The 21305-nt window shown below is 41.9% G+C and overlaps 1 protein-coding gene and 1 long non-coding RNA gene across 2 annotated transcripts; both read right to left on the bottom strand.

Moving 5' to 3' along the window:
• Positions 1 to 104: 104 nt before the first annotated feature.
• Positions 105 to 11554, bottom strand: LOC131890637 (conoporin-Cn1-like). Its single transcript, XM_059240032.1, has 2 exons — positions 11165 to 11554; positions 105 to 3884 (listed from the first exon to the last, which is right to left on the bottom strand). Exon 2 carries the CDS (start codon positions 2128 to 2130, stop codon positions 916 to 918), a length of 1215 nt encoding a protein of 404 aa, XP_059096015.1. The 5' UTR covers positions 2131 to 3884; positions 11165 to 11554; the 3' UTR covers positions 105 to 915.
• A 436-nt stretch (positions 11555 to 11990) lies between these two features.
• On the bottom strand, positions 11991 to 14939 carry LOC131890100 (uncharacterized). The gene is made up of 3 exons (XR_009374271.1): positions 14788 to 14939; positions 12437 to 12595; positions 11991 to 12341 (listed from the first exon to the last, which is right to left on the bottom strand). It is a non-coding gene; the product is annotated as an uncharacterized LOC131890100 (long non-coding RNA).
• Between the last annotated feature and the right edge of the window lie 6366 nt (positions 14940 to 21305).

The raw sequence follows: 21305 nt of genomic DNA, 5'->3' as shown, positions 1-21305 counted from the left end.
CAAATTAAGGCATCTCAAGGTTCCCGTACAATGTTGACAATTACTGTACCCTACTTACTAAGTAAAACACACAAAGGATTTTAACTCTTCCTCGTTCATTTTGATTTCTAGTGTTTATTCTCATGACAAGTATGGGATGAAATCTGCTGAGCAGAAACAAGAAATCAATGAATGAGCTTTTGACAAATCAAGAGAATGGGGCATTGAAAACGTTTTTGACAGTCGGAAAATAAAGATAACGGTGAAAATTTTGTACGGTTTCACAAATCATAATTGCACAAAAGAAGCATTATGTTGATATAAACCCGCCAGTGTTTTCTTTATAAAATATACCTTTTATTTTCATTTTTCGTTGTAATATAGCAAAATGACAACTGCCCTTAATTTTGGACAGAATTTAGGCTAATTTAGGTCTTTTTGAAACATAAAAGAATGATTAGCGAGCGAAATCAGTTCAAAACTCTCTTTGTGCAAGAGTGAATCAGTAAACCCAATTCAAGGGCAAATTCTTAGGAAGCGACATGAGATCATGGTGACAAAAAGTGACAATGATAAAACTAATCGACAGGGAGAGTCTGTTGTTGAGGGTTTGGGGAAACTGAAAGCAAATTGTTTTTTGAGCATTTCCTCGGCGAGCTCTTTGGCGTGTCATGCACTAACGAACTCAAATATCTTCAGTTCGTCGTGATAAATTCCTGTTCTGAAAAACTCTTGAGCTGTGCGTTGTTTTGCCAGTCGCACAGGTTAAAAGTTCCGTCCATTCATCCCATCAGGTGCAAGTAGCTAGCTAACTAGCGAGCTAGTAGCGAGCTACGTATGTAGCTCGAGAGTAATCACGACAACAGTAATACAATACGGCGAGGGGGAACACAGAAGCTGAGTAAATCCTCTTCGACAAATGCTGATGAAGACGAATCATGTCTCTTTGAGTTCGAGGCCACCCAAATTGGGTCTAATGTGCTTTGGGAGGCCTCTGAAGGGCCTAGGTTGGGCACAAAATCCATATGGTGGCGGTGAAGAAGAAACAGAAAATGACGATGACGATGATGATGATGATAATGATAAAGAAGACTTGGAGTCCTTTTGACCTTGATTTGTAGCGAACAATTGTGTGTTCTGATTGCAATCGTTGTCGGTGTCTTTTAAGACCTCAATCTGAGAGGACTGAAAGTAGAAGAGCTGGTCTTGAGATAAAGGCCATAATGAATGGCGAAGGCAAGCCACAAGTGTCAGAAGAATGATTATCAAGATCTGATTGCGCGAAGTACTATGGAAGTTGGGAGAAGAAGCCTTTGAGAAAGGCTGAGCTTCTCGATCTCGCACTGTCTGCAGATATAGCTGATGCCATATGGAAGGAGCCAGGTTCTTGGTAGACCACGGCATCACTGACACATTGAGCACGGGTTGATAGGAATCCGCTTCCAGATGGCCGAGAATGAACACGTCGTGGTGTTTGTAGACGAGACTCGTCCCGGCCTCGCCCCGTTTGTACGAGCCCGGATCTCCCTCGTACATGCGTCGGTACCAATAGGGTAACATGTCTCGGGTGAATTTGGTGGTGAGGTGGACCATGCCAAAGCCGAAATGGGCATTAAAGAAATTGAGATTGTAGGGAACGGACCACATAAGGATTAGATGGATGTTCTTCTCACCCAATTCCCAGGCTATCACTCCTGAGGATCCGGTGATCGAGTCCAGGTCATTGACTGTGACGACGATTTCTCGGTGGGCCGCGAACACTTCTCGCTCGTGGAAGCCGAACTGAAAGTCCCCGTAGTGGGTATAGACCACGGGAAAGCTGAGCATCCAGCGGGTCCAGTTCTCAATGCTGATGATGCATCTCACCTCATGGCCTGCATTGTGTTGCTCAATATCACGTAAAGTTGTCCCATTGAAATACGAGAGGCCATCCTGAATGAGTGTCTCTCGGTCCTGAAGGAGGCGGTGAACCATGCTCGTGTCATAATTTGAAGACACACAATCGCCCATCAGTGTCAGACCAAGCAGGACGAGCGTCCAAAGGAGCCTTTGAAGGTCCCATAAATATGAGGAAGACGGCCGTCGTCGTCCACGAACCCTCAAGCCTAAGCCCGGGTTCAAAACTCCCGCCAAAATCCACTGTGGTCCCATATTCGAAATGACAACAATAAAAGGCTTCCAATTCCTTTGCGCACCTTCTTCCCCAATCGAGACTTCTCGAGGTCACGAGGTCAACGGTGGCGGTGTTTGAATAGCCTAGATAAAAATTGACAGCACGTGGATGCGAGACCTCAATCTTGGGAAATGAAAGTCCGTTCGGAAAAGGAGGGGCAAAATGACTGCAAAGAGATTCTTTCCCTCCTCGTTCCACACTTGTTCTTCCTCTTTTCTTCACGTTCTGGCTATCCTTGCTTGCTCTTCAACCGCAGAGATTACATAAAGGCAGACATTCGGAAAAGATTTTTATCTTCCACTTTGCCAAGCCTTTGTCCTTATGGCTTGTGAGAGCCAGTTTGCGAATGTACCCCCATATAGACTCAAGACTGCTCGCATGTACCTGGAAATATGATAAGGAATCTGGCACACTTTGCTTGTGGCGTCTCCAAGCCCAATTGGTCTTGGCTCGAAGGCCTCTTTTTGCAATGTCGAGAGATATGGTTCCATACAACAAAAGCTCGGCTGGCTAATGTAACAATACAGATGTCTCATACAGAGGCAGGGGGATTTCAAGACACATCCAGTCATTCATGCGGAACGAACAGTCGTATCATTATTACAATATCATTATTACTATTCAGCCCTTCGTCTTGCCTTCTTTTGCTCGTGGTTCAACCATTCTATCCTGAAGAGTCTTTTGGCAAGAACGTTGAAGAAATTCTGCACAGAAATTGCTCCCAATTGCACGTGGCAGGGTTGACTGGGTTGGTTTAGTCTCTGTCCAGTGGTAAATTTCCCCAACCAAGGACGACGCTTAAGGAAACGAGGAAGAAACTTTTTCTTCTTTATTACAGTCCACAAAGACTTCTTCTTTCCGTCTTTTTGTGCTTATGGAGTCTCTTTATAGATTAATTCCCGCTTAGCCTGCAGTTCCATTCAGATTGGAACTAAATTTTCCCAGAGATATATCACGGTTCTCCAATGATTGTCATCCTCTCAAGATGCGCCTCGACTTCTCGACTGCGTAATGTTCAGTAGTGGTAGTGTAGTACAACGCATTCGAGGCCAAGTTCGTTTTCTCTCGTGTCCACATTACACAATGTTGATGAGACGAGGATGAGGAGGAGGATAAGGCCCATATGGTCGTGCTTGGAGAAAACGAGCCTCAGATATCTGGGGCACAATCTTCACTCGAAGCTCGAATTTTGACTAGCTGTTTCAAGACATGTCACGGGAATGTCATTCGAGTACCCCGTGAGACTTCACTCAGGCCAGGAACAAACTGCTTTTTACACTCATGACGCCCTCACCCTCTTGATTTCATATATCTTGGGAGGATGAGTAATATGATGTGTTGTTCCCAGACAGCAGCATCAGCAGCAATAGGTGTCTCTACCGAGAGGGGTGGAAACCCGTCAGCAATTTTCGTCCCAGGGATCTCGTTTTTTCGCTTCTCCTCCGTTCCTCTTTCTCTCTCTCCTTCGGTCTTTCTTAGAGCCCGAAGCCAAGAATGATATTATGACATTGGGTGCTGCTCAAGCAGATTCGTGAGATTTCCCCTCTACGTCGTTCATGTCTGCAGACCCCAAGAGTTGAAAGTGTCAAGTTTTTTCATTGCTTTTTTCTCCGATTTTCCGCATGAACACTCGCCATCACGATGGAACGAGGGAACGAATGAAGGAACGCAGACTGTGTGTACGTCATGTATTTGCAGTGGTGGAGCTCCAAGATCAGATAGGATGACGGATCTGAAAAAGTTGTGTAGGATGGCATTAACAGAGAGATTTGTAAACACTGTAAATCATTGTGGCCGGGCCCAATCTCAGGCAAGGAATACTCGACCTAAGGAACAACAAGTAACGATTTCAGTTTGTAAAAGAAAATCCTTCAAATCTCATGGCTGCAAATACTCAGGGGAAAAAACCGCATCGAGTGTACCATCTGTATTTCAGATGTGCTTATACGGTCTTTGGCCTAATTCATATTGCAACGATATTTATCCAAGTTTTCGAACAGTCCCACACATAAAATCTTAAACACGAACACAGTTCTGGGAGTATTTACGCTTTTGCCCAAATCATACGTTTCTATCAATATGACCACTGATTTGATTTTTTTTACATTTTTGAGTTATGTACTCTTACACTCTACAAAGCAGGCATTGGAAATGATTAGTCAACATGCAGTTAACTTTGAAAACCTGATAAAAACGTACATCGTTAGAATAGCTATTTCTTGACGGCTGTAGCAAATTCTTTGTAAAAACTCTCCCTTATCATATTCACCCGGTCTTAGTTTTCCCTACTGGTATGAAAGAGAATGGCAAGATGAACTATCCACTGAAATGCTTACCAGACATTTTTCAATCCCTGGCGTCCACAAATCAAATTCTAACGAATTGCATGATGATCGTCACCATTATCTCCGATTTCACGGAGTCGTGTTCATTCCCTACGGAAATTGAAGAGATCATTGCAATTGTCATGGTCCATTCTTGCCCTCCTAATTTGAGGAACCCCAGATCAAACCGAATAAACAACAAGTGGGCATTAGGCAAGAGATTAGAAGTTGGGCACAGATTGCCTTGAGCGTGTTTGTTGATTCACAAGGCCAAAAGAAACAACCCGACATCTCAGGCTCATGAGGATAAGTTGAAATGGCAATCCTTGCTTCAACTTGCGGCGGCGTCTCGAGTCGAGAAAGCAAAAAAAATGCTTCTTTGGATTCTTTTATTTCCGCTTCTAAGCCACCTTTAGGAGCCAATTGTCAAAATCATATTCTGTCATGATCGAACAGGAAAGAGGGAAAGGTGGGAAGCATACGATAATCTGGCTGTCAAGCCTTAAGAAATGAAATTTCTTTCACATCTCACTCCCCTTTTAGGCTTATTTACACACCCAAGAGAGCACGCACGCGCTTACTCATCGTATGCAAGAGATATGTATTTTTCGAAAAGGGGAATCAGAACCGAGAGTGAACCAACTTCCTTCCCCCCATCTCCTATTGTGCCTGTTCAGCTCTTTTGGATACATTAAAATTCATCTTAAACTCAACAAGACATCGCCCATTTGGGTTACGTTGGCATGGCAAGAGGCCATCTTCTTTTTCTGAACGGATGATGAGGGCTAGATTCCTTCATTTTTATTTCGCCGCAGATCCCCTGTTCCAATAAAATGGGATACGTTGAATACCAAGCTTCTCATGCGCCCCATGTACAGTATACCGTGAAGTAGCCCACCAACTACCAACTGCCCGGACGATACTCTCATCTCATACGGCACACAAGGGCAATTGGCTTTTATTGAAATATCCTCGAAGGATTTTCGAGGTGGTGAAAGCTCCGCCCATAAATGTTCCAAACACGTTTCTTTGAATCTTCGAGTGTCAGAATGGATTGGAGACGAGTTTGAATGGGATTTGCGCTATTTTCAGAACGATATGACTGCTGAGAGTGTTTGGGTTCGATCCTCCAAATGCTTATTTCGAATTCGTCATAGGAATGAATAATAAAGACATCGGCCGAGACTCTCCGTTAAGAACAATACAGAATAAAATCATACTAAATATATTTAGTATATTTCATGAAGTGAGCAAAGTCCCTTGTTTGCCTTCATTAGCGGCCCCATTTTTTGGCCCATCTTCAATCATCTTCATCGTCAACACAAGTCCCCAAACGAACTCTAAAGCCAGCTTCCAGACTATTGGGACTCTAATCCATGTGTATTCCCTCATTAGTTCATGATGTCAACCTCAAATCTTTATTATCTGTGTCTACCTAATCCGACCGTGAATAAAGTCAACCTTGTCAAAGCAAATCAAGGTATTGGCCTCGTAATCATCAGGCCTGACTGAAGGAGGTGGATGGCTTAATTTGGGCTACCAACCAACAAGCAGCTACACTGCCCCATTCATCCATCCATCCATTCGTCCGTCCGTCCGTCGGTCCGTCCTTCCGTTCGCACATCCATCCATCCATCCAACCATCCATCCATCCATCTATCTGGTTCCAACAGCACTCGGTCTCGGTGAAACACTCTAGGGTCGACTAATAAGGTGATCTTCATACAAGGATGAGAGAATCCAGGCCACTCATCATGTCACGCATCGACACATTCACTTTCATACCACTGACATGTGTGTACAGTCTGACTTTCCATCCAGACCCCAAAGAGGGTGTTCTCCGGCTCAAAAGAGCTGTAATCTGCGAATATGAATGCGGTCGTTAGGAAAATGCCACAAAGAGCACCTTAGCTCTGTTCCCGTTCAATCCGTCGTATTAACATATTTAGATCATTTTTTGCGTAATGGATGAGGGGGAAGGGGGCGAATTTTCCCCAGTGTCCCTCAGAAAACCACCAACCAGACTCGGAAGGAGACGCCTCGAAAATCAGAAGACATCCAGAATCACTCAAGCAATAAGTCTCCCTCTTCCTCGTGAATATTTGGTGGTGGTGGTGGGGATACACTCGAAACAATGCATGTTCTCGTCCCAATACATTACGCACCTACTCGTACTAGCACCGTCTCGTATCCATACTCAATGAATGAGCATTGGCTGACCTCCGCCAGCCTAGAACCAGTGTGAAGTGGATGAAGGTGATATCATTAGATGCTCTAGGAATCAATCTCATGGGGCTGAGCGTGGAGAGGGGTTGTGGAGGTGGAACAACGATTTCCTCATCTCATTTTGAGGTCGTTTTCCACGATGAGTATTGGAACAGCCGCAGGTGATCTCTCGCACAATATCCTGTGGCACACGTGCCTAACTTCAAAGTCCTGTGGCCATTCGCCACCCAAGTCGTTCCGGGGTCTACAATTGCGCACATAAGAAGGGTTGAGGGCGTATGGAATTGTTCTATTTGGAGAACTTCCATGACAAAATTAAGACCAAGCGTTTTTGAAACTCATGGAAGCTTTTTTAGACTTACTCTCCAAGGACCTACGATTCCACAGAAGTGCCACTTCAAAACCATCACCATGAAGTGGAGAACGAAAAGTCATCTGCCAACCACTGGCACCATCATCAATTGATTCTGTCGACGAATCAATCCAACAGCTGTCGTCAGAGTTAATCTAAAGACCAATGTTCCAAAGTTCCCCTGTGACTGAACGTGCCAGGAGCCTTATGAATATTAATCAAAAACCCATTTGAGAGGGTCTATTTCAAGGCTTATAGCCAAGCCTTCCTTGCCATAATTGGTCTTGGCGAATGAACCGCTCGCTTGACACGATAACATACCTCTGAATGCATTTGTGCATATTGGAGCTCTATGCTATGTGTAGAAGTTTTGAAATATAGTTAAGGAAAGGATGGCTGGATTGTTTGGGCCTCTGGAAACCTTTGGTCTTGAAAATCGGGATTTCTCGTCAATAGTTCCACTCTCAAACAATGATTAATGATCGAGCAATGCGTAGGTGGTAAGCTTAGCATTGAAAGGTGCGACCTGAATAGACGAGCACACTTTCAATAATCAGTCGTCATCTTTCAAAGTTGCAGTCAAAATGTGAGACCATAACTCAATTTGTTGAGGGAATATTCAGAAAATATCCAGCAATAGGAATTGGGTTTCCTTCTTTGATCCTACTGACCTTGTTCAGCACCTCTAGTCTCGCTATTTCCCATGAAATATTCTTTTTCTTTCATAGATGGGCAGAATATCGTCAAATGGTAACTGTTGATTAACGGTCATGACTCTGTATCATCGACATGCTGAATTCATTTCTAAGTTAGCTTCCGTTGGTTGTTAATTCGTTGGTTTTGTAGGGCTTTAAGTCTGCAATACAATCTACTTATTTTTTGTTACCTTCAAATTACGCTTCTTCGTGCACATATTTTTTGGTCTTTGACATTTTCCAGTTTGCTCTGACAGGGCCATTTGATTCAGTCCTTCGCTTGAGCTGAATTTTTTTTAGATCTGTAGTCATAGCATCCTGGGGCTCTTTCGAACTAAAATGTACCCCATTGAAATAATTTGGAAACTTCAATTCTTTTAGAGAAATAACCTTTCCCATCCATATTTCAGACGTTCATACTCAAGCAAACACTTGGACCCTAATTCATACCCACAAAAGAAACACCATCTTAATAAGATACTAAGCTACTCCTGGTTAAGACATTTTGGATGATGGGAAACCCCAAACTTACGGCCTTAGCATACACCCATCAAGAATGGTACTCTTGCAACTAACTTGGGTTCGATTTAACGAAAAGAATGAATTACAATGCCCACAGCTATATTATCCTACAAAAGAACGGCAGTAGCATAAATAACGCAACATCATAATGAAATGTCTGTATGTGTAATGTTCTCTTTTGACCGCCAATCCTACTTGAATAGACCTTACGGCACTATCCCATATGTAAGGTCTTTCATTTCGTCTTCTCCGAATTCACGCCCATGGTATTCTCGTAAATTTTATGACCATCTCATGGACCACATGTATAGCGTACATGCACATTTAGAAACTACTCTGTGCACCCTTCAGTCAAAACATCAAACAGCCGGATGGATCAAAATCACCCCTACATTCAGTTGTTGTCGTCGTCTTCGTCATCTTCGTGGGGGAATTTCAATTTCCCCGCTCTTGTTGCATGCTCTAAGATCCGGCGTCCGGCCATGAATGCCATTATGATGGTCAAACAGGCAGGCTGTCCAAGGGTGCCGATTGCCAATGGAAGAGATGGAGGGGTGGAACACGAAGGATGACGGGCAAGGGGGCTATTGACTGGAGAGAGTGTGAGAGAGAGGGAACGAGAGCTCCCCGTGAAGGTGTAAGGAGGAAAAACTGACCCATTTGACAAAGCTTTTATTGGAGCAGCTAGCCCGAGGAGAAGCAAGACGGTAAAAGGTTTGATCAATGGACTTTATGGAGAGAAAGTGAGATGAGATGGTTTTTCTCCCCTCACTCAGAGAGACCTACTTGGATGGCAAATGGTCCACTTCAATCATATCAGATGCACACTTTTTAAGGTTCTATGGTGTACTTAAGGTAGTAATACTTGAATACAGAGACAGCTCCATTTCGTACAGTGGATCAAATGGACAGTTCGCCGAGGTCCTTCTATTGTTGATAGTAAGAATAACGACTTTTTGAGTGAGATTGCCAATACTCAAGTGCATTAAGCACGGATACGACGGACAGCTATAGAGTATGTGTGCATTGGAGTGATGGTGGTTGCCTCTGTGTATTGTGTGCACTAATGATAGGGTCGTTTCCCTGGAACTCTAGGTGCCAATTGGGACACCCCTGAAGAAAACTTGTGCAAATAAAATGCCAACCATCCAATGCAATTCACATCAGACTGGTTCCAGATCAAGAATGAACAATGAAGATGGCGATCCTTCGGATGTTCCTGCTGGTGAAAGGGAGAGGAAAAAGTGCACCAAAGTGGTTCGCTCACGTCACTTATCCAAACGGCTGCTGAGGAGAGCCTGCCAAAGAATGTTCAATATATGTACAAACTCACTCACACACACACACACGAGGATACCTTCTGACCAATGTACCCTTTCTTACGTTGGAACGTACGCAGGGAATCGCCTTGAGAGTGGCAGACATACATCATTCATCAATCCCATTTGGCCCCCTCATCTATATCCTTCTTGGTCAATTAGAAGGAGTTGGTCATAACCTTGGTGGGTTGAGATTGAAGCACCAAGTGAGTCCTTTGCACCAAAGTCATTGAATAGGGAGACCAGCGGGAACAAAAGGAGGAGAGAAAGAGAGGAAACCACCAAAAAACCTTGACCAGGCCACTTCCAAGGATGATATTTCTTCCGCAAATCCCTCGTTCCTTCGCTCCCACTTGCTTTTCCCAACAATCATGGAACAAGTCGAGGAAAAAGAGGGCTAACTCCCTAGACCTTCCCCCTCCTACGGCCGGCAATCTGACCCTCTTGAATCATTGCAATGACATTTCCGTGAAAACGTAATAATTGGAATGGAAATGGGCATTAGCGAGTTGCATCACAACTTAGCGTTTAGATGGCGGATAATGGGAAATGAAGGAAGAGAGCAACATTAAGTTGTTCTTCAATGATCCCTGATTTAAGACGAAGACGCCATTAAATATGATTCGAAGACACATGGCTCACACGCTATGCCATTAGGGAGACTCAGATCTTCACGTAATTAATCTACAGGTATTCAGCGAATTAGTTTTTGCAACAGCAGCTCCCATTTTCAGGCTGAAATTTGACACAACTGAATCAGACCTGATGCTGCAAAAGCATTATGTGCAAGCTATTGAGCAATGTACTCGAACAATGAGTATCTTGTTCCTGGATCGTTCTGCTTCCTTTTGGCTTGACATCGCAAAAGAAACATTTTTTGAATTAAATTGAATGGGCAAAGGTTACTTTAGATCTGCTTGAGGGGGTCAAAAAATTAGCTAATTACTTTACAGGAGGGCTGCGTTTGACATTGTCAATGGGTAAATGGGATACCGTAGGTTATATTAAATCATTCAGGCACAAGTTAGGTCGGTTAGTTATCAAAATCATAATCAACTTTCATTTTCGCAGCAGAAAACTAGTATAGGTAGACCTTTAGGTAAGGCCTAGATTTCTAGACACTGGATGTAGGGCGACCTGCCCCTCGATTGACTGAATAATACAATGAATGGTCTACTGGGAATTGATCTCAAACCTGTTTTTTGTATTGTTCAGCCAAGTGAGTGTTTAGAAATGTATGGTACAGTCCAGGAAGCAGGATACAAATTTTAATCAAGATAGCAAGAGATCTCACTCGTCATTGGTTCGAATTGGTTCACCTCTTAATGTGCTGACTATTTACAAAAGTGTCGAGGCGATGTTACGTACTTTACATTATTGATCATTTTGGAAAGGTCCAACCTTACTTTCGTTCTGATAAGCGCAAAACTAATAGCAATTGAAACCCCGGACCAGAACTTACGAAGTTGCAGAGACTGATGCGAAGCCCATTTTTTTCAACAATATGAGTGGTAATCATTGTTTGTTATACCAAAGAATCCTCAAGGTATGTTGTGTGTACTCAGCATGCTTACCTTCATTGTAAGAATTCACGACACACCTGACGAACAAATCAAATCAGACACTCAAATACGATTGTTTTTCCCGTTCATCGCACACTCAAGCTCACAAACAACTGAAAACGGGAACGATTCTATTTCGCCTCTTTTCTCACGAATGTGGCCTTTATCGCTGGAGTGAGGTGCTCGCTTTTCCCTAACGCTCCATCAGCCTTTGTGAAGTTAGCCTTGCGAGGATTCTCGAATTCACCTCTCGTCACCCGCTCCAAACGCAGGGAACGGCGGCTTCAGTGGAACAGGCTTACGTGATCCACTCGTCCCGTTGGAGATCCAGGAACAGCGAAGAAAAGAACGCACAGGAGAAGCTCCCAGTCGCATTAATTCACATGAGTAGCTTTTGGGAACTGCTAATGTTCCATCAAATTCAAGATCCTTTGTGAGATCACTAGCTTTGTGAAGAACTGTTGAACTCTGAATGATGGATCATGTAAGTTGCCAATTGGAACACTTGGGCGAGCCTGAAGCAACCCGGGGACGGACTGGCGGGGCTACAGATAGGTCAGAGGATACATTTTGTTAGGGGGTTCAAGTTTCACGAGGCCTAGGAACGTGATCGTCTTCACAGGTCATTTGTAACACTGGAACAATCAATCTTCGTCGTCTTGGAAAGGTGTGAAGGGAGGTTGGAATTGAGGGAAGGGGAAAAAATCCCACCCTCGAAACATTCTGCTCTCATTATTTGTTGTTGTTAGCTGAAATCTAGGGATTGAGTGACCAGTTCTGAAATACGTACCGGCACGCACCCTTACTGAGCATGATCAAAGGAATGAAACGACATAAGTGTAGTGTATGGAATAATATAAGATTTATTGCTCATAGCGAATGTGTCTGTAAGAATCCAGATTTAGATAAAGGTTTTTGAGGGATAAGGGAGGGAAGTAGACATGCTGGCAGACAGGCAAGCAAGCAACTGCAATTTGGGAGATGAGAAAAGCACTGTCTCATATCTCTCTATGGTCTTTGGGCTGTTGGGTAGAACCTTGAAGGTTTGGAGTAAGTTCCACTGAAGGTCGGCACGTATTGGGTCACTCGGGATGTCCGCCTACTAATTGGTTGCCTCACCACTCTGGCCTCACGTTGTGAATAGAGCTTGCCAGCAGCTCGAGCAGCGCTGAACACATCCTTGCCAAACCTGAATGAAAATGAGATTCAAAGTCCCGATCCAACGGTGAATTTCAATGCTGTCATAATTAAATTGGACCTTGGAGCTTAGAGCTTGTCCCCTACCTTTCGTTCCAGTAAGCTTGTGCCTCCGGACTGTCATACACTCCTCCTTGGCCGAGAAAGAGGCAGTTTGAAGGCTGGATGACGGCCAAGATGACGACCAAGAGAAATACAGCGGCAACTGGAAGCAATTTCATCATGACTCTCTTCTCTAGCTCTCCGCTGGAAAGAAATTGAAAACAAACACGTTATTTCCATGGACATCTTCAAACCATGGGATATGCTAATTCGTATTGGTTCAACCCCCAAGTGAGGAAAAATCAGGCCCGTGCGACTTCAGAAGAAGAAGACCATGAAGATTCAGTTGCTTATTCCACAGGTATGAACAAAGCATATTGTTCATGATTGCAATCGAGATTCGATTTCTGAGATAATGGGAGCATGCCAAAATATCCGGAACTCGGTTTGAACGCATCTTGCCAAGATTCATCGTAAACGCAAATCGTGCCCTACATTTTTTCCAACTCATATGCGGTTCTTATTTGAAGGACAATATTAATGATTGTCCGGGTTCAGTATATTCACGAGCCAACATGGCTGAGAATGCATCCCTACTTGGACTAATGTGTGACTTTGAAGTGCTTCCTGAATCTGAAACCAGATTTTTGCCCGATCCTCGCCCCTGATTAACGGATGAGTCTGGTGCACAAAAGATTAATTGAAATAAAATTCAGATACAGTTTGATCAGGTTCGACGAACATTGAGTCTGATCTTCTTCATATAGTTTGGCCTTGAAGATTAGACTACCCAGACAAGTGGTAGGTGGATCCCAAAATGGTTCTAAGATTGCCCTTGACAGTTGGTATTACTGTGAGAGGATGATTCATCAAACAGGATCAAGAGCCATACAATCATTGACTCGTTATTTGACGAGCAAACACTTCATGAGACGGATGGATTGTCTTAGCCAAAAAGTGTATTAGACAAGATTGCATGATGAAAATAGGCTCAACTGAAGACATGATGACGATTGAAAAGACTGACAAGGGGTAAACCGAGGGTAAATTCTAATTATGTCCTCATTGATTGTTATCATTGCTGCTAAGATTCCCTCTTGAACAAACTAAAATAACACAGTGACACGATTAGAACTTATCGCAATAGAATCTGGCAAAGCTGTGACCAAGAACAATGTGCGGCTGTTGATTCAAAGGATAAAAACGCTTAGAATATTTCTTGTTGCAATCCATCTTAAAGGGTTGTCAATCTGGTATTACCCTTGAAGCGAGTGCTGATTCGTCTTTTCATTCAATGCCAATTAGTGTTTGAGAGGCTCGTTGGACTATTTGAAATCGTATAAGGAAACATAACCTTCGCTAAACTGCTCAGTAACTAAAAAGTATCCAAGTGAAAAGTTTAATGCGCCGAAGCTGTTAAAAACAGACCAATCAACGCAAAATAGACTTGAGTTAACATTTGTAAACTAATCTTGTGACTGAAGATCGTTTTAAGTCCAAAGGCTCAGAATGAAAAGTATCAAGTCAACAACCAATATAAGAAGAGATAATCTCGTCAGTTAAGATGAATGGTTTGGTCTCCACTTTTGAATGGAATATTTAGGAACTTCACAAGTCCTAAGAAAGAGGAAAATTAAAAGCCCAGCCAAAGAATACTTTAAGCCTTTGGAAGTTGCTCGAGAATGTTCTCAAGTTTCATATTAAAAACGTTCTATTTAACAAATTGGCCTGAAAACCAGTTTTATAGCATCCCAAAAAAACAATTGGGTCGGGAAGACGCTCTTCTTACCAATTGGGCCATTTTGGACTGGTTTGTTTTTACGTGAACAAGTTTCCTCTTTCATCACAACCGTACTAATTTGAAGCCGACCATCACTTTCTCGTAACTCTTTTTTGCGACATATCTGTCATTGGCCTATTATTAGATTTACAGGTGTGCATGATGATATTCATTCACTACTACGTTGGCTTCCTGATTGAACTTTTGGGTCATACAAATATAGGTATATATGTATACTCTCGCATGTATTACTTAAAGCTTATTCATCCTCTATTTAACATCAATCAACTCCCCCCAAAAGGCAGCCAAAGACCAATCAAATTCCCAATTCACTCACAATACCAAGAAACCTTTGTGAAATTCGATTTCCTGCGCGCAGTTATTCGAGCTTGAACATCACCGCAATGTGTAGTTGATAGCAAACATTATCGCCGGAGCATTTGCTTACTCATTCACTCTTAGCTGCATGCACTATTACATAATTATTGTGCTGTTCACCAATGGTCTGTAACTATGATTTCAGAACTAACACGTCGTTCCTCTCCCCTCCCCCTCTCAGTATCAACAGAAAAAAAGCCATTACTCCCTCCGACATAAAACGAAGATGAGGTCTTACCTGTTCGAATGTTCAATAGCAACTGCCGAGTCGCGATCAGATTTTGGGGTAACATTCGTTCTTTTCCTCCCAACGTCAACTGATCTGACTGGTGATGGTGGAGTTGGACGACCATGACGCCTGGATATCAGTTTAGACTCAAAACCAGCTTATTACGGATTGGTTTTCATTTATGATCTATCCCTGAAGGCGCATACACAAACAGGATTCACAAGGAATTAAAGAGAGGGCAACGAAGAAATAGGAAATGTTGTTCATTATCTAAATTTCAGTAGCTCGAGCCAAATGTGCCAATTAGGTCGATGTAGTACACATTAAGCACTTCTAGAGTTATCGAGTTATCTGATTTAAAAACAGTTATGATGAACAGCGGATGAAAATAAATAATGACGATGGACGGATCGGATTCGATGCAATATTTGTTTAAAAACCTGGAGGGGTGACATGGTACTTCTTGTCGAATATTATTTCTCAAAACCATAAGTACTCTCTTGAAAATGGAGTTGAATTTGCTATACTCAGTGTATGAATTATCTTCGACCTGACTACTGTCCAGGGATAAATGGTTCAAGTCTTTGATGCATTTCACAATTGAAATAAATAAACATAAATTCCTAACAGGAACCCAGTAGGCATTCTACTAGATAATGATAAAGATAGTCCATTCAGCCTTTTGTAACGCTCTTTGAGGGAATTCTTTAAGGGAAGAGTAGTTTGAGGAAGCCATTTACAAGAACAGGGGGTCAATCAGATTTTTCATTGAGTTTATAGGTGTGTGTGATAGTAGTACAATTCTGGACCTTTTTACCATACAACTAACAAATTTCAGTTTCATCAAATTTATCATCGACAACTCGGCATTATTTGATCCGCAAATGAAAACGTCCAACAACCCTTGCTTGTCAATTTTCATGCCTAGAATGATAAATATATTTGAAAATGAAGGAGAAAGTTGAAATCGAGATGCGAGCTTTTCACGATAAATACATAAATGATGCGGAAAAAAACTCAGTTAGCTAAAAACCTTTATGTCTCTAATGATGTAAAATCCTCCTGGTAAAATATCCTCACCCATCCTGCAGCACGAGAACATCAGATTGTAATTAATAATAACAATATCAGAATCCCCATGCAATTCAGAAAAAAAGTTCATCAAGTGGAAAGAAGCCAGTACATGTGTATCGTACCTAGTTGTCTTTGGAAGCTCTATAGTAGTACACAGGTGTACAAGTGAGGTTAATCACCCCTGTCTTGTGATCAAAACTGGTTCACGTTACACCATCATCTTCCTCATACAACAGAACTAGTCCGCTCTAAGACCATCATCATCTCACCCTGGTTTTTCCCGTCTTGAGTACGGCCTCAGGCTGATACTTTTGTTGCATTCTGTTATATAACTTCACTGGAATTCCTTCATTGTTCAAGATCCATACAGGGGCAAACGAGGGTGAAGGTGGGTCTGGCTAGAGCTCTAAATCTGACCGATGGCCATGTCAGAGGAGGTGGAAATGATGTGATGGTTTCGATGTTAATCATGCATGGTTCTGGTCCTCCCTGTAATTGCACGATAAGACTTGGCAGAGTTTTTACTACAGAACCTAGCTTTGTCATGAAGGTGGAGGTGACACAATACGAGAGAGAGGTATGAGATGATTTGGCTGATGATGCCATCCAAGAAGAACCAACAACCATCCACGAGCATATTCAGTGGCCGGTAGTACGTGATGTGACTATCGTTGGCATAGTCCAAATATCCTGGTCAGGTCCCGTCTCCATCTATCAATTCATACTTACATGTTTAGTCAGTTTGAGCATGAACTCTCAAACTACATTTGCGGATAAGTCAGAATCACTTCCAAGGACTGGGGTCTGGGGATGGTTGACTCTTTTGGGGGGGCCTGTGATAACCAAGATTCTGGTTGACATGGGCATAGCGAGGAAGGATGTGAAGGGTAAGCGCGAATTCTCCGAAATCTCGTCACTCTACTCATGCGTAATTCTTAGAGGACTAGATCGAGAGAACGTTTGCATGCATTTATCATTTCGAGGAATCTTGGCCACAAACCGATCAATTGGTGGATTGGAAGTGTTTAACGATTTTAGAGGTAATGTCGGTTAACTTAATACTAAGACAGATATCAATGTCTCTTCTCTTCTACTGTAGAGTGCCTTCGAGAAGTTATCACTAATCAAAATGTTGTGGGCTGTGGGGGTGGGGGCAAAGAAGTATTGTATGTATAATGGTGAAGATAAACACATATAAAAGGCACTCATGAAAACGACCTTGAGTCCATCCATTGCAGAGGATGAGCTACATGAGAGAGAGGAGGAGATGCCGGCGTTTAACCCTTGAATGGTTTGGAGGTGTCCTCGCTGGGTGAGAAGACGAGCCAACAAATTGTTTTACACGGTGGGATAATTCGATAATTTGAGCAAGTGTTGAAAAAAAGCTTGCAGATATTGCCATTGACATGGCCGTGGCTGCCATTGCTGACGAAGATGATGAACCGATGATAGATGATTATTTTCTTTGAGTCTTCAAAAGAGGCGTGAAGTAAATCAAGAACTCTCAGGGTGAATTTGGAAGAGGATAATGATTACTATTATTTTGTTGCTGACGAATAGCGATTACAGAGCCAGGCGTATCCTTTTGTGAAATATCAAAATGAATGAGTACTTTCCTTGTAAGAATAACTCTAGAATTGAAATGAAAAGACCGCCTAGCTGTTTCAAAGTGAAAAGTTGTTTCCAGAGTCACATGTTCAAATGACAAGAGTTCTTTTGAATCGCAGAGTGAGCGTCCTTTTAAAGCATGAGGTTGGATGTAAATTGTATTCTGTTATCAGTTTTAGGGCTTGGTTCGATTGAATACCTCCTCGTCAAATATTTCACTGAGCTTCAGAGCTTTTAAGCCCTTCAAAGTTCTTCAAACCAATAAGCCAATAACAGAGAGTTTTAAATTGGCTGGTTTGCTTCAAGACTTGAGGCGATGATGCTTCAGTATATGACTAAAGTCATATCTAACTCGTTAAGGGTGTGGTGTCATTCATCAATTACGATGGTTGATACGAAACGGTGTGGGCAGTACTAACTTTTTTTTAAACCAATGTCTAGACTCAACTTTTCTCCAGGTGAGGCCAATTAGGGATTTCTGGTTTGGTGTTTCTTAAAAAGAACCAGAGTAGACATTGCAAACCAAACAAGTAACGTTTAAGCATTAACCTATTTCCTGAAAAAATTGCTATGTAACTTACTAATGAAGTGCTTTGGACTGAAAAACATCTGTCAATCACTCATAATGATTTTAGCAAACAAATTTGAATAACAAATGAAATCACATAATGCAATGCCAAATAGGGGATGGGTAAAGGTTGATCAGTCCGTTAACCGAAAAAAAGTAACAAGGAAAAATATTATGTTGTTTGCCAACGATTAGCCTTTGGTGTCTCGACATCCACCTTTCGCTCCAAATAGAGTGAACCATTAATACATTGGACAATCATCTATAATCTTACTTTGGCCAAAATATAAAGTGTTGACCTCGTGAGCTTTACTGACTTTCGTGACGGAAAACAAAACTAATACTTCAAAGAACGCAAGTGTCAAAATAGATTCACAACTTTGATTCGGTACTTTGAATTAAACTATCCCTAATCAAAACGTCCATCATAAAACTTTTGGGTCTTGCCTTGCGGGTGTTATTCCTTGGTGCATTCATCGGTTCAAATTGTCGGACTAGCCTCAAACTGGTCGGACTTTCCCGGTTACGATTGTCGATCAACAGCTTGCTCTCAATATACGTACGGGTCTTATGATGCAAGTCATATACGTGAAGATGGTAAACGTTCGTTCTTCCTACCAAGACAAGGAAGGCATGTATTATGTCACGGTGTGATTTGCTCGGAGCTCCAAAGAAATGAATCTGCAGTATGCCAAGAGAATGACTGTAAACACGTATGTACATTGGGCAACAAGAAATAGTTGCACTTTTCCTTTTACAACCGCTGAGTGCGACATTTTCCTTCAAAACTTGTACTCAAAGCAAAAACGATTGAGTTTTGGATACACTCTCGTGCAAAGACGAGTGACAAAACCCTTTGTCCATTGCGTTTGAAATAACAAGAAACATGTCCGTGGTGGAATGTCTGACAGTCGGCATCCGATTAAGATCTATTTTTATAATTCGATGGGACTGTCTGCGTTGCTTTGCTTATAAACATGTCAAAAATACCATGGTGGTGGTTCTTCATCTTCACACTCCGAAACGTAAGACAAACTGATGGCAGACAAAAACTTGAAATCTATTCCGATTATCTTTTAACCTGTCTCGGTTTCCAACTTCTTTTTTAACATGCAGTGTTAGAGTATGTTAATTCGAAGGTGGCTGACCTGAAAGAAACAGACATTTAAAGACGTGCATAACACGTGTATTTACTCAGCGTTTTGGAATATCTATTGCGGACAATTCTGTAGTTGATAATCCCCATCCACTGCCATCGTTTGTGGATTTTCTTTATGGCGCTTAATTCATTAGATGGATGAGTAGATGGTACGGTTTCTATCCTGATTAAAATCCTATACAGAATCGCAATTTGAGATTGATGCAAGTCTTCAAATATGCCTTGAAAGGAATGAATCTTCAAATTCTGGTCTTCAGATTTTTGGAATTATATACATTTAAAATGAAATGCCTCATTATTACACAAGTTCTTGAAACAACACCCTATATGTATCTCATCGAAGATATGTCTGGGGAAGCAGTTGAAGGCTAATTTTACAGTGAAGAACACCTCAAAACAAAGATATCTAATAATGCCTGAATAGACAAAGTTACGAGACAGAAACTTGTTGATGGGAAGGCGCATGTAAGAGTGAAATGAAAAGATTATTATAGCAAATTTGAAAGTTGGATTTTGAAAGATGACAGCGCAAAACTTTGAATTTTTGACTGAAAATTTTTCCTTGGTGAAATAATTGATTAAAGGCTACAAAACACTATAAAACGCTATAAACAAAGAACAAAATGCCTACTATAGTTAAGATAACTGAACCAGATGATGAATGGGAGGGATAGAGTCATACTTATAACAATGCAATTTATCATTCTCCATTATTTGACAATGATCCTGAAGATTGTTCAACATGGCAGAAAACTGAAAAAAGTAGTTAGTAAAAAGTAAAAAGAAAAAGTATTTAGAAAGTTCACTTTAATGAAAAATATCCCAACCATTAAAAGTATGTCAGTTTTACTGTTGGTCCTGAAAATTCAGATTCCTTTGATGTTGGGCTAATTTTCTTCTTTAGAATTATTTAATTGAAGGAAGTACGCCAATGTTTGTCCAAAAACATTTGTATACCACTCAAAATATTACGAGAAAAATTATCTAAGCATATTATATGCGATTGCTATGGAGAAGGAAAAAAGCAATGTTGATTGAAACGCTAGGGTCATAGAGTGGCAACAAAAATGTGTAATGTTGTAAAAAAAGAAAAGCAATTGTGTCAGAAGTGGAAAAAGACTGAAGGAAATGTAATCTATCTTTAAAATACACCACGGACTACTAGAGATATGGACTGCGAATGGAAGCCAAAATTTTGTATCTCCTAAAGTGTTCATCTGATTCCAAATAAGCACTTCTTACGACCAGAAGATCTGATTGAATAAATGAACTTAGCCAAATTTGAGCCCGAAGCTATGCGTGTGGAACTCAGGAAGTATAAATTTGATGCCTACTCTGAAGGACTACCAAAACTTCCAAGTTCAAACTGTGGGCCTGTGAGGCTCGAATTGTGCTGTGAGTCGCAGTTTTTTCGACACATGGTGTGAAAATATGTGTCGTGTAATTGGACCATTACTCTCTTGGCATTTGTGCTGTGAACGATGTCGGACGGTCGTTGGCGCAGCATAAAGTAGACAATAACGCAACCTCGTTTGTTGTGGTTTTTTTTGGGGGGGGGAGGGTTATCATTAAGACCAGAGAGATTTCCAGAGAAAGTCCGGAAAGGTGTACATCTAATTCAACAGGTGTGGCTGAGGGGCTGAAAGCCAATATTTTTGACATTTCAAGGCGAAATTTTCATCCTGGTATCTACTATGTCTTCGATCGATGAGGGCATGCTGGCGACGCCGGAGAGTCCAGAGACTATGGTCGTTACATGTCTTCCATTTTTGGGTCAGCTGCCACTCTCGCGACATGTAGCTGCTTTAAGTAAAAACGTTGCCACACAATTTTTCAACCAATTTCAATCGTCATGAACGAATAGTGTGCGTGACCTAGAGCAGAATTTTGATTGGCGTGAGTTCGAATCTCGCTGCAAGGAATCTATTTTTTTATTGCAGAATTAAGCTCTAATCTGCCGCTGTTTCCGAGGCCCTTGCAACCGGGCTGCCGCAGGCTTGCGCCGCGGCCTAGGCGCCCCCAGGCCCTTGCAACCGAAAGGTTAGGTTAGGTCAGGTTAGGTTAGGTTAGGCTTCTCGAAGGACCAAAATATTAGCTGACCCAAAAACGGAAGATGTG

Source organism: Tigriopus californicus, chromosome 11 (assembly GCF_007210705.1).
Source record: "Tigriopus californicus strain San Diego chromosome 11, Tcal_SD_v2.1, whole genome shotgun sequence".
NCBI classification, from domain to species: Eukaryota; Metazoa; Arthropoda; class Copepoda; order Harpacticoida; family Harpacticidae; genus Tigriopus; species Tigriopus californicus.
This window is presented reverse-complemented; position numbering and strand designations above follow the sequence as displayed.

Bases quoted from the DNA above. Each gene is read 5' to 3' on its own strand.
- LOC131890637 (XM_059240032.1), bottom strand. From the start codon at position 2,130: ATGGGACCACAGTGGATTTTGGCGGGAGTTTTGAACCCGGGCTTAGGC.